This window comes from Capra hircus, chromosome 10 (assembly GCF_001704415.2).
Source record: "Capra hircus breed San Clemente chromosome 10, ASM170441v1, whole genome shotgun sequence".
NCBI lineage: Eukaryota > Metazoa > Chordata > Mammalia > Artiodactyla > Bovidae > Capra > Capra hircus.
This window is the reverse complement of record NC_030817.1, coordinates 46,597,729-46,612,180: the sequence shown is the minus strand read 5'-3', so window position 1 is coordinate 46,612,180 and position 14,452 is coordinate 46,597,729. Positions and strand designations below refer to the sequence as shown.

The 14,452-nt window shown below is 37.6% G+C and overlaps 1 protein-coding gene across 1 annotated transcript in view; it reads left to right on the top strand.

Moving 5' to 3' along the window:
* WDR72 (WD repeat domain 72) overlaps nt 1–14,452 on the top strand; it is a 221,550-nt gene that overhangs the window by 23,429 nt on the left and 183,669 nt on the right. The window contains exons 2-3 of the mRNA XM_005685754.3: nt 1,698–1,862; nt 8,777–8,883. Coding sequence (XP_005685811.2) covers nt 1,710–1,862; nt 8,777–8,883 — 260 coding nt within the window. The 5' untranslated portion in view covers nt 1,698–1,709. The remainder of the gene's footprint in view (nt 1–1,697; nt 1,863–8,776; nt 8,884–14,452) is intronic.

The window sequence follows — 14,452 nt, the reverse complement described above, 5'->3', positions numbered from 1 at the left end:
ATAAATGAAACTTACTTTTTAACTCTATCCTTAGAACTTGTTAAAACTGCTGCTACTTTCTGCGTCTGTCTTCTTAAGCAGAGTGCATTTGACATCTCATCATCTTTTATTTACCCACAATAAGCAGTGATTGTTCTGGGCTGGAATACCCTGGAGCCATCAGCAGTGACGGAGATTGGGGGCCGACTTCCTCTTACACTGCCAAAGTTTGCAGCTCTCATAGCAGAGTGTTGTGGGAGGTTAGGGGTTATCTTTTTCTTTGCTCTGATTCCCTATTTTCCTTGGAAATAATTATCTTCTTACTTTCTTAGCTTCTTACTCCCTTCCTCTTCATCTGTGAACCCATTTGGTCCTCAACTTTTATTTGATGGAAGATATTTTATTACTAATTCAAATTCATTACTGGTTATTAATCTCTTCCTTTTGTCTATTTCTTTCAGATTCAGTCTGGGGAGATTGTTCACTTCTAGGAATTTATCCTATCCTTCTAGGTTGTCCTTTTTATTTTCATGTAACTGTTTGTAGTAGTCTCTTATGATCCTACGTATTTCTGCAGGGCAACATCTCCTTTTTCATTTCTAATTTTATTTATCTGGGCCCTCTTTTTTCTTGATGAGTCTGACTATAGGCTTATCAATTTTACCTTTTCAAAGAACTAGCTCTTAATTTGATTGATCTTTTCTATGGTTTTTAAGTCTCTGTTTCATTTATTTCTGCTCTGATCTTTATGATTTCTTTCCTTAACTAACTCTGGGTTATTTGTTCTTTTCCTAGTTCCTTGAGGTGTAAGATTAGATTGAGATTTTTCTTGTTTCCTGAAGTAGACTCGTCTTGCTATAAACTTATCTCTTAGAACTGCTTTTGTTGTGTTCCATAGGTTTGGAAACTTGTGTTTGAAAGGTATTTTTTTTATAATTATACTTTAACCCTGTAACTAACACATGGAGATAGTGATTTCATGAAAATTATCATTTAGGAAAATATTAAACACAGAAATCGTTCAAGTAAAAATTACTATTAAAAATTGTGTAGGTGGAACATGAATATTACAGCAATTTTAACAACCATACAAGAAGCATTGAAGCATAGGAAACAGTGTTCTTACAGAAAATATTTGCTTTTTAATAGTGAAGTTTAGATATTTGTTACTTAGATGAGGTGACATTTCTGGGGAGAGAGAGTCTGCAAAGTTGTCTTCAAATTACAGTGTCTAGACAACTCTATTCTTCTTGAGAGGCCTGGAGGGACTCTGGAGCAGTCAAGGTCACCCACAGTCAGAGCTGTGGTGGACAGGCTAATTTCAATGTCTGATTACATTCTTCTCTATTTGATGGAAAGGCACCCTTCTTCATAGCTCTGAGAGAACGCATTGTTCAAGTCCATGTTATCAAACACATTTATGAGATGACTTCCCCAGTGGTTTAGCTATAGAAGAATCCACCTGCGATTCCGGGATCACAGGTGCAATGAAGGTGACACGGGCTCGATCCCTGAGTTGGAAAGTCTCCTGGAGAAGGAAATGTTAACCCACTCCAGTATTCTTGCCGCGGAAATCCCATGGATAAAGGAACTCATGGACTACAGCCCACGGGGTTGCAAGAGAGTCGGACATGACTGAGTGAAACAACACAACAACACATTTTCCAAAATTAATGAATGATAACTGTGCACACTTTTTACCATTTCTGTGTGTCCAGGGTTCCCTCACCATGAGGTCCTCCCTGCAGGCTGTGGCACTCTGGGGAAAGAAGGCCCCTCCACACAGCATCACTGCCATCATGATCACCGATGACCAGCAGATGATTGTGACGGGAAGTCAAGAGGGCCAACTCTGTCTCTGGAATCTCTCATCTGAACTAAAGGTAAGTGAAAACAACTAATATTGAGGCAGATAGACTTATACACATAGCTTGCTGCTTATACTAGCAATGACAGTAGAAGTTTTGCGTGATTATTAAAAAGGTGCTTGCCAAAGTAATACATGGGTTTTACTTCTGAATTTGGAAAAATGAAGTATTATATGGGGGGGTCGAGATCATATTGGAAATTATATTATGAATATTGCTAATCCTAGCTACCAGTTAAGTGTTATCATCCTTTAAGCTATGCTGAGTTTTACTATTTTATATCCTGAATTATATGTTTAAGTAACTACAGACATGTAAGTATAATTCTACAAATTATGGCTCATTAATCTAAACAAATGGCACCCTTGAAAATTACTATTAACTAAATGAGTAATATCTTAATTATCTGGGTGTTTCTGTCAGTTTGGCCTTTTTGCTATTCTTTTAGTCTCTGCTTGCCTGTGTTTTTATAGGTCACATTGGAAAGCTCTAAATCCAATTTACTATTGTTGTCGTCCTATTTCAGAACCTGACCTCACCTAGGATTTGGCCCATTGATTAGCAATTAATTGTCCCTGTCCCAACTCATAAACATTTAACATATTGGAATAGATATTTGCTTAGCTCTAGTAGCCTCTAGACCCAATTTGCACACTTAAACTAATGATGTACTTAAAGTATACTGCCCTCATTAAGAAGCCTTTTAAAGATCAAAGACTATTTTTAGCCTTTAAAGTTTGTCACTTTAAAACCTAAATTAACAATTAATTGTAATTCTATTTTATAGTGTAATTAATTAACATCTCCCATCACTGAGCAGTTACACTCTAGGACTGCGAAGAACTGCAAGCAGACCAGCTCAGCTCAATGTTTATGAACATTGCTGAAAGAAGGACTGGGCGTTATTACAGCAGCTAGACTTTGAAATTGGCCCTTGCATTTATTATCTCTTACAATTTATACTCAGACTCCTAGGTGACTTACACTATCTTCCTACTCTTATTAATGTTGAAGTGTAGGGTTTCCTGGGTGAAGTAGTAGTTTTTATAATATGTTGGTTGCTATAAGTCTAAGAAATTTGGAATCCTAGCATCTGTATCTTTTTACATATGTTCCTGGAATTTACTCACCGCACATTTACTGGGTGTCTATTGTAACTTAGGCAGTATGGTAGGTACCTAAGTGCAAACATGAATGAAAAGGACTGGTGCTGGCTGCCTATTAGGTTGCAGTGTCATTGGGCAAGGGCATAGCTAGTAACTGCCATTGCAGTTATGTTATAATACAGGGTGCTCTTTGTGGGGACCAGTCTATACTTCATCTTTAGTGGGAATAATTATTTCATGCTCTTCTTAGGAGCAAGTCTTCTGCTTGGGGTTAGAGCAATAGGAAGGGAGGTGCTATTGGCATCTAGTGGGCAGGGGCCAGGATGTTGTAAACATTCCTTTGTGTAATAACAGCCTCTTCACAATAAAGATATTATTCCACCCAAAATGCTAGAAGTGCTGATATTGAGACATTCATGGTTAGAAATATGGAGTGGGGATAGATATCAAATTGGCAGGCAGGGGTGGAAGAAACAAGGAGAATCATTGAGGAAACAAGAAGAAAATTGGATCAGAATTATGTTTTGGAAAATCACTGTGAGGATATTGTGAACATTTAGTTACATGAATAAGGTATTGATTAGTATGACTGTGAGATTTTCCACATGAGAGCATTCCTTAATATTTGCTATGGCTAATCATAGGACCAGAAGGAATGAGCATATTCTCTTTTCCCTTGAATCTTGCCCCTGCACAACAATGGGTCACCTGTTCACTCGCTCAGTCGTGTCCAACTCTTTGTGACACCATGAACTGCAGCACACCAGACCTCCCTGTCCATCACCAACTCCCGGAGTCCACCCAAACTCATGTGCATCAAGTCGGTTATGCCATCAAGCCATCTCATCCTGTCGTCCCCTTCTCCTCCTGCCCCAAATCTCTCCCAGCATCAGGGTCAATGAGTCAACTCTTCGCAAAGGTGGCCAAAGTATTGAAGTTTCAGCCTCAGCATCAGTCCTTCCAATGAACACCCAGGACTGGTCTCCTTTAGGATGGACTGGTTGGATCTCCTTGCAGTCCAAGGGACTCTCAAGAGTCTTCTCCAACACCACAGTTCAAAGGCATCAATTCTTCAGCGCTCAGCTTTCTTCACAGTCCAACTCTCACTTCCATACATGACCACTGGAAAAACCATAGCCTTGAATAGACGGACCTTTGTTGGCAAAGTAATGTCTCTGCTTTTGAATATGCTATCTAGGTTGGTCATAACTTTTCTTCCAAGGAGTAAGTGTCTTTTATTTCATGGCTGCAATCACCATCTGCAGTGATTTTGGAGCCCAAAAAAATAAAGTCTGACACTGTTTCCACTGTTTCCCCATCTATTTCCCATGAAGTAATGGGACCGGATGCCATGATCTTCATTTTCTGAATGTTGAGCTTGAAGCCAACTTTTTCACTCTCCTCTTTCACTTTCATCAAGAGGCTTTTTAGCTCCTCTTCACTTTCTGCCATAAGGGTGGTGTCATCTGCATGTCTCAGGCTATTGATATTTCTCCCGGCAATCTTGATTCCAGCTTGTGCTTCCTCCAGTCCAGCGTTTCTCATGATGTACTCTGCATATAAGTTAAATAAGCAGGATGACAATATACAGCCTCGACGTACTCCTTTTTCTATTTGGAACCAGTCTGTTGTTCCATGTCCAGTTCTAACTGTTGCTTCCTGACCTGCACATAGGTTTCTCAAGAGGCAGGTCGGGTGGTCTGGTATTCCCATCTCTTGAAGAATTTTCCACAGTTTTTTGTGATCCACACAGTCAAAGGCTTTGGCATAGTCAATAAAGCAGAAGTAGATATTTTTCTGGAACTCTCTTGCTTTTTCCATGATCCAGTGGATGTTGGCGATTTGATCTCTGGTTCCTCTGCCTGTTCTAAAACCAGCTTGAACATCTGGAAGTTCACGGTTCACATATTGCTGAAGCCTGGCTTGGAGAATTTTGAGCATTACTTTACTAGTGTGTGAGATGAGTGCAATGGTGCGGTAGTTTGAGCATTCTTTTGCATTGCTTTTCTTTGGAATTGGAATGAAAACAACTTTTCCAGTCCTGTGGCCACTGCTGACATTTCCAAATTTGCTGGCATATTGAGTGCAGCACTGTCACAGCATCATCTTTCAGGATTTGAAACAGCTCAAATGGAATTCCATCACCTCCACTAGCTTTGTTCGTAGTGATGCTTCCTAAGGCCCACTTGACTTCACATTCCAGGATGTCTGGCTCTAGGTGAGTGATCACACCATCGTGATTATCCTGGTCAAGAAGATCTTTTTTGTACAGTTCTGCTGTGTATTCTTGCCACCTCTTCTGAATATCTTCTGCTTCTGTTAGGTCCATACCATTTCTGTCCTTTATCGAGCCCATCTTTGCATGAAATGTTCCCTTGGTATCTCTAATTTTCTTGAAGAGATCTCTAGTCTTTCCCATTCTGTTGTTTTATTTCTTTGCATTGATCGCTGAGGAAGGCTTTCTTATCTCTCCTTGGTATTCTTTCGAACTCTGCATTCAGATGCTTAGATCTTTCCTTTTCTCCTTTGCTTTTCACTTCTCTTCTTTTCACAGCTATTTGTAAGGCCTCCCCAGACAGCCATTTTTCTTTTTTGCATTTCTTTTCCATGGGGATGGTCTTGATCCCTGTCTCCTGTACAATGTCACAAACCTCCATCCATAGTTCATCAGGCATTCTATCTATCAGATATAGTCCCTTAAATCTATTTCTCACCTCCACTGTATAATCATATGGGATTTGATTTAGGTCATACCTGAATGGTCTAGTAGTTTTCCCTACTTTCTTCAATTTAAGTCTAAATTTGGTAATAAGGAGTTCATGATCTGACCCATAGTCAGCTCCCAGTCTTGTTTTTGCTGACTGTATAGAGCTTCTCCATCTTTGGCTGCAAAGAATATAATCAATCTGATTTTGGTGTTGACCATCTGGTGATGTCCATGTGTAGAGTCTTCTCTTGTGTTGTTGTAAGAGGGTGCTTGCTATGTTCAGTGCGTTCTCTTAACAAAACTCTATTAGCTTTTGCCCTGCTTCATTCTATACTCCAAGGCCAAATTTGCCTGTTACTCCAGGTGTTTCTTCCTACTTTTGCATTCCAGCCCCCTTTAATGAAAAGGACATCTTTTTTGAGTGTTAGTTCTAGAAGGTCTTGTAGGTCTTCATAGAACCTTTCAACTTCAGCTTCTTCAGCATTACTGGTTGGGGCATAGGCTTGGATCACCGTGATATTGAATGGTTTGCCTTGGAAACGAACAGAGATCATTCTGTTGTTTTTGAGACTGCATCCTAGTACTGCATTTTGGACTCTTTTGTTGACCATGATGGCTACTCCATTCCTTCTAAGGGATTCCTACCCACAGTACTAGATACAATGGTCATCGGAGTTAAATTCACCCATTCCTGTCCATTTTAGTTTGCTGATTCCTAGAATGTCGACGTTCACTCTAGCCATCTCCTGTTTGACCACTTCCAATTTGCCTTGATTCATGGACCTAACATTCCAGGTTCCTATGCAATATTGCTCTTTACCGCATCAGACCTTGCTTCTATCACCAGTCACATCCACAACTGGGTATTGTTTTTGCTTTGGCTCCATCCCTTCATTCTTTCTGGAGTTATTTCTCTGCTGATCTCCTGCAGCATATTGGGCACCTACCGACCTGGGGAATTCCTCTTTCGTTATCCTATTATTTTGCCTTTTCATACTGTTCACAGGGTTCTCAAGGCAAGAATACTGAAGTGGTTTGCCATTCCCTTCTCCAGTGGACCACATTCTGTCAGACCTCTCCACCATCACCCAACTGTCTTGGGTGGCCCCACATGGTATGGCTTAGTTCCATTGAGTTAGACAAGGCTGTGGTCCATGTGATCAGATTGGCTAGTTTTCTGTGATTACTGTTTCAGTGTGTCTGCCCTCTGATGCCCTCTCGCAACACCTACCATCTTACTTGGGTTTCTCGTACCTTGTATGTGGGTTATCTCTTCACGGCTACTACAGCAAAGTGCAGTCGCTGTGCCTTACCTTGCCCCTTCCTGACCTTGAACATGGAGTAGCTCCTCTTGGCCCTTCTGTGCCCGCTCCCACTGCTCCTTGGATGTGGGGGTACAGGTCTGGCCATCATCTAGGCTTCATGATGGATACAAAACCAAAAAACAGATGAAAAATGTGTATAACATAGTTCCTTTCTCTAGAAGTTTATTATCCTGGGGATTTTCATATGCCATATATAAGTTTTCCTGAAACTTATATAAAGCAAAAACAAAGAGCATTTCCTAATTCGAATTATGAATAATTTTATAATATCATATTATATTTTTCAACTAAAAAGTTTACAGCTATTTAAAAGTTTACTCTCATCAGAAGGAAACACAACAATGACAAAATGAATAGCAATGTTGAGTAGAGACAAAGAATGGATGTCTTGGTCAAATCCTAGGTCTGATATTTACCAACTCTGTGGTGTTGGGCAACTGATTTCTATTCTTTGAGCCCTAATTTCTTCAACTGTGAGATGGGGATTAAACCCTGTTGATGGCTGCACGAGTGCCTGGAATATGGTATATGCTCATCATGTTGTGTATTCTTTTCTCTTTCTTATTGGTGCCATTAGAAGTACCTGAGTTGGGAGTGAGGGGGACCAACACCTCAAAGAAGGGGAGCACAAGAATAGAAGTAAAGGTCCCTAGATTTCATCATGACAATTGACTCTATGTGAGTGTAGAATTATTTTTTTGTTATTCTTCACACAGCCTGTGTGATAAAATGAGTAGATTATAGTGAATTGTCATGGTGTATTCAACTACACATGAAGATTTAGTAGCAGAACAAGGACTTTTTATAAAGGGCAATGGTGTTCTGTCCTGATATTTTGTCCATAGTGGTTTTTCTCTGAAGGAGGAGTATCCTTGATTTGCCCTGAATCTTGCTTATTTTGGCCTGTAATGTAGAGGAAAGGGATTAAATTCATAGAGGTGTGCGTTCCCAAGTGTGATGATGGGAAAACACAGCATGCTGTTCTGAGATGCAACCAGTATTCCCAGGAAGAAGATAGAGAACTTGGATTGGAAGCGATTATAACCAACTACAAAATGCTCTTTACAGCACTAGAAATTTATTCTGATAACAGATCTTTTAAAGAAGTATTTCTGATTAGTATAGAAATAAGATGAAAGCAGAGAATTATGTTATGAAATAATTTGTTGTTCTGATATGTTGTGTTATGGGGGACAGACTTCTTTCACATATGAGATAATGTTAGAATTAGTCTTTGGTGTCATTTTAAAATTCATATATAGGAGAAAAAATTGGCATTTTAAATAATTAGCTTAGTTAAAATTTTATTTCTAAAGTCGAAAGTTCATTTTCATTATTTCTGAGGCAGTCCTTCAAGTAAAGCATTGTAATGGTTTACAGGAAAGGTAATATTTTCTCTGCATTATTTTGTAAACCCATTCCTGAATTCTGAAATCTGCACATAAATCTGCTACTATTGGTTGAGGTACATTTTGTGCATAATAAATATCAACACTGATTTATTTGTATTCAAAACCTAGATCTTGTAAAACAGGTCTGGCCATCATCTAGGCTTCATGATGGATACAAAACCAAAAAAACAAATGAAAAATGTGTATAACATAGTTCCTTTATCTAGAATGTTATTATCCTGGGGATTTTGATATGTCATATATCAGTTTCCTGAAACTTATATAAAACAAAAACAAAGAGCATTTCTTAATTAGAATTATGAATAATTTTATAATGTCATATTATATTCTTCAACTAAAAAGTTTACAGCTATTTAAAGTTTACTCTCATCATTTTCAGATTTCCGCCAAAGAACTTCTTTTTGGTCATTCAGCTTCAGTGATGTGTTTGGCAAGAGCGAGAGACTTCTCTAAACAGCCCTTTGTAGTTAGTGCTGCTGAAAACGGGTAGGTAAGCTGTGTGAGACTGTGTACCCCTCCCCATTTCTTGTCCATTACAAAAGCACTGTGATGGGATACAGAAATCTAGAGCTGAAGGAAACTTTAGTGATTAATATGTTCCTTTTACATACAAGAAAAGTTAGATCTTGAATGGTTGATTAAGACTTGTGTGACAGTCCCCAGGAATGTAATCAGTATTATAACTCCCAATCTTTAAACATCCCAACATGCATATCAGACCTTGTGGCAGCTTCACTGTGTAAAGGATGCTGGAAAATGCTGCTTAGTATAGAATTCAAAATGGAAAAGTCTGGGCACTTTGTCTTTTTTTTATGCAGTAAGTCCCTTTGAGCTATTAAGCAAACCCATTGCAAGCTTTCATGGTTTTGTAAAATAATTCAACAGTTACAGTCTTTATATTGTACACTTGCTTGATATTATTTTAAAACAAGCAGAGAAGAGGACTCACTTGTTAGTGGGGGTGTGGGAGTGAGAAGGAGAAGGAACCTAGTGATTGGGTGCAGTTTCATGGAAGGAGGTTTATTCAAATGAAGTAAGACTTAGATGTAGGAAAAAGCCCTACTGATGGAAAAGCTACTATGAACTTCTCTGCCAGAGAGATATTTGGCAAAGTATACTCCGGAATGCAGAATCCAGTCAGCATGAGTTAGTGAATGAGGGATTAGGTTGCTGCTTGAAAGAAAATAATTCCCTCCTTTTAAATTTTTAACCCAAGGAGAAATTCTATGGCTTTGAATTCTGAGGCACAAAAGAATAGTGAGGAATCAAGTGTCTAATTTTAGAAATGGAATAGTTTAACAAAAAGGCTAGTGGTACAGACAGCAAAGAGATACCTGTGTTCTCATAGCTTATAGCAAAGCCATAACTGTTATTCTTAGAGAGACTGGACTTTGAATAAGGCTCAAATGAAATGTCTTAGTACATTCTTTTTAAACAATCACCTTCCTTTTGTACACTAGGGCTGCCACACAAGCTGAGATATTTATTCCCAATCTAGAGAATTTGGGGATGGTGAATTTTTCTGACACTACTTGCAGAACTGAGAAAGTTAATAGCTGAGTGAGAAATGGATCTGAAAACTACCTGTGTTCCACCTTGAGGTTTTTGTCCATGGTAGCCTAGCTTCAGAAAAGAAACTAGGGGTTAATGGACATATTCTTGATGATAGATTAATTCAGCTGTATAAGTCCTGTAACTATGATTGCTAAAGAACTAGAGAATCTGGTTGGTCTTCCTTTTCTAAGATGATTTGAATTTTCTAAAACTCTGTTTCTTTGGTGTCTGACACCCTACACCTATGAGATTCTTCTAAGGCAATTTATACTTCAGCCATTGCATATTTAGCAAATCCTAATTCAATTTACTTAAACTTATTAAAATTGCTAGGCTGGACCAATCATTCTCCAAATAACAATGATTTTTTTTCCTGTTTTTTTTTAGCTTTTAAAAGTCCCAGGAAGTGACTGTGGGCTTAGCATTTCTGCCTCCAAAATGATCAGATTCATGCTGATCATGACTGCTTCCCGACTTAGTTTTTCTTTTTTTTTCACTTAGTATTACTTCATCTGTAGACATAAATCCTAATATTCAGGAATCTCATTGAATTCAATGATAAATAAATTCTAAGATAAAGGAAATAAATACCTGGACTCTTATGCTGAAATGATGGAATGCCAAAGAAAAAGAGATCCTGAAGTACACAGTGAGAAAAAGCAGATTGCTTATAAAGGAATGTTAATTAAACTGAGAGCTGACTTCTTAACAATAAGATGAGAACTAGATAGCAGTGAAATATCTTCAAAAAGTGGAGAGAAAATATCTATCAACTAGAAATTATATCTCTAGCAAAAAGACCTTCAAAAAATTAGGGCAAAATAGTAACACTTAAAGACAAATACTGCCAACGACCCTCTATATGTAATGAAAATCTAAATTATATTTTCCAATAAGAACAATGATTTCAGAAGGAAGATCTGATGGAACAAAGAATACTGAACAAAACAGCAAAGTTTTAGAAAATTTAAATATACACAGATTACATTACAATAATGTTTATATGTACCTCCTATCCATCTCCCCCATACATACACAAAATCCTAATCAACAGCTGTATTTAATAAATGTAATGATCAGACCCCACATGCTCTGGTGTTACAAAGGTGGGTAAAGATGTTGATTAACCTTAGACTTTAAACTAGATATACATGCTGACATTTCCAGGGTAGCTGCTGAAAGAACAAACAAAAGAAAGAAAAATTAAAAAGAATAGAATATATAACTTCCAATTTAAAAAAAGAAAAAAATGTTCTTTAATCCTAAGGCAACAACAATAAATGAGACAAATAGCACAGCATAAGATAATTGAAATAAATCTGAATAAACCAGTAACTCAATTAAGCAAAGGGACTAAGCCCATCAGTAAAAACTGTAAAATAATTTTAAAGATAAAAACAACATATGGATATATAAAAGTTAAAAAGAAATGGATTGAAAGAGATTTATCAGGGGAATACTACTGAAAATGGGACTTCCCTGGTGGCTCAGAGGTTAAAGCGTCTGCCTGGAATGCGGGAGACCCGGGTTCGACCCCTGGGTTGGGAAGATCCCCTGGAGAAGGAAATGGCAACCCACTCTAGTACTCTTGCCTGGAGAATCCCATGGAGGGAGGAGCCTGGTAGGCTACAGTCCATGGGGTCGCAAAGGGTTGGACACGACTGAGCGACTTCACCTCACTTTACTACTGAAAATAATGTTGATATAGCTATATCAGCATATTATATTTGTAAATATATTTAGTTAATAAAACCTTAAAACAAAAAGGCTTTACATTGATAGAGTTATTACTTATTAATAAAACTTCCAACCATCAGCAAGAGATGATACTAGAGAGACAGGCATGCAGACAATCCTCTAGGATAGTGTTCATCAAATCTGAGCCTTTCTCAGGACCACTTACAGATTTCTGAGCCCCATTCTCAGAGGTACAGATTCGGTAGGTCTGGACTGAGGTTCAAGAACTTGCATTTCTAACATGTTCCTGGACAGTGCTAATGCTGCTATTTCAGAGTAATATATTTGGAATGGTAGGTACCCCACATCTGGGGCAGTGAGAGAAAGTGTGAGGTCAAGAATGACTTGGAAAACTCACTGGTGATGATATTCATTAAGAATGAAAACACAGGAGGGAAGATGGTAGACCTCATTCTAAATACAAGGGGTGTGAAGTCCTGCAAGTCATCCAGGTAGAAACAGGCAATTGCTAGTTGCATGTGGAAACCTAGAGCCCAGTGAATAGACCTTGGCTTCCAATGTCATGTTGATGGTACCTGAAGTCATGGGAATAGATAACTTATCTAGAGAGAATATGAAATATGAGAATATAAGAAAGCCTAAGACACAAATCAAAGGAAAACCAACATTGAAGAAGTGGGCATAAGAAAATAGGAGCCTGAGAATGCCAAAGAAAACCCAAAAGTATTATTGGAAACAAACGTGAATTTGAAGAATATAATGGATTTTTAATTCAAGATTGCAAACCAAGCATTCATATTTACCTCCTTTCCCTCTAGATGTTTTATTAAAATGTGAGCAACGATAACAGTGTTGTAAGCACACAAATATGAACATAGGAACAGAGCCAAGAGAAACCAGTGTATTTTTGAGACACAGAAAGGGAATGAAAGAGTAGTGACTGGTTTATGTATCCATTGAGTGAATTTTTATTGAGGCTCTCAGGTGGGGATGTGGAGTTGAATAAGAAAAAAAGGCCCTTTGCAAAGGAATTTTTAGTGGGAATTTAATAATATTCTAATTTTATATGCTATAAATTTTTTCCAGTGTGTTTTTCTTTTCACTGAAATTTTAAAAATTTTGTAAATTGTTAAACTACATTTTTACAGTCGAAGGTGATTTAATCTATGTATAAAGTTTGGGAGCAGTATTTGAAAACAAAAAGAAGGTCCATTCTAATAGTTAATTTTCGTGTCTTATTAGATATGTAACTGAGCAGTTCCAGCTCAATGCCAATGCTACTTTCGATGTACAATAAATTTGCTTTTCTTTCTTTAATAGAATTGATTGGCAAAGAGTTAATTTTTGCTATAAGATATTTTTGTATTTTTTTTCCAATTTAAGGTAGACATGATAAGCAAACAAACAGGGAAAGCATTAGAATCCAAGAGAGTTTAGAAACATTAGTATCACTGAAAGAGCTTTTATTGATGTCCAGGCTCCAACCTTGGAAACTGTGATTTAATTAGCCTGGCTTGATGTCTGTGTTGGGTCCCAGACATTGGTATTTTTAAAAAGCTCCCTGATAATTCTAAAGTAGAGTCAGAGTTTAGAGCCACTGGTTTAGAGTTATCTAGAAACAAGTTAACTGACCAAAAACTTTGCAAAACCCCACATGCCAGGACTCCAACACAGAGCCACGAGATTACAATCTCTGAGGAAACTTTTAAAAAATATTCACAGGTGATGCTTGATGAATAGCTAGAGTTGAGAACCACACTGATGAACTTAAATTATTTTGTAGAGCTAAAATTTTATATTGATGGCTGCTTAAGTTTCTATTTCTTTATATACATATATCTATATCTATATATATGTAAAACTTTTGAGATATTATTTCAGTTTCTACCTTTTCCCCAGTCTTATTTTTCACACACACATATATTCACTTTCCCCCTGTTTTATTGAGTTGCATGCCTTTTCAGATTACCTCAAATTCTTTCTGGACTACAGTTTGATATAAACAAATAAAACCACTATGGATATCTAGTTCTATACCTAGGATATGACTTTTCACCTTCCACACTAATGACACCTGGACCACTGAAGAATTCTTTGTCGTGTCTGTGCACTGTAGCACATTTCGCAGCATCCCTAGCCTTCCCCACTAGATGCCAGTATCGTGTTCCTAGTTGTGACAACCAAAAATGTCTCTAAACATTGTCAAATGTCCTTTGTGGGGCAAAATCAGCTCAGGTTGAGAACCATTGATTTCAAGATTGATTCCCAGTGTTTGGCCAGAAAAAAACCCAAAGTCTGCAAACACCAAATGCATACAGCCCTTACTGTTTTTGGTCCATATCATTTGCTTCTTAATAGCAGCTCTCCATTAAAGCCAATAAAGCTTTCATTTTTCTTCCATGGAAAATTTTGCTTATGTGTTGAAAGTGTCAAAACTGAAGAATATTACCAAACAAATCTAAAATAGCCATTGTGGGTTTTGTGAACTGAAATCATACAGATTTAAACTGCTTTACACTGGATATATTTGTAACTGAATTTCAAAACTATATCTTCATAACATATATGTAATCAAGTCAGAGTTTTCTGAAATGATAATTTTCTTACTATTTAGTGACAAGGGTGATTTCAGGATTTCAGAAGAGAAGGAATTAAACGTATCAATGACAGACCAAATGTGGCCTCTTGGTGGCACTGTTTATATTTACAAAAATGATACCTGAGCTCCACAGATGCAACACTTGATGTATTATGCTTTTCAGAATATGTAGTTTTAAGCTCAGTAAAATAAACCATTTTCAAT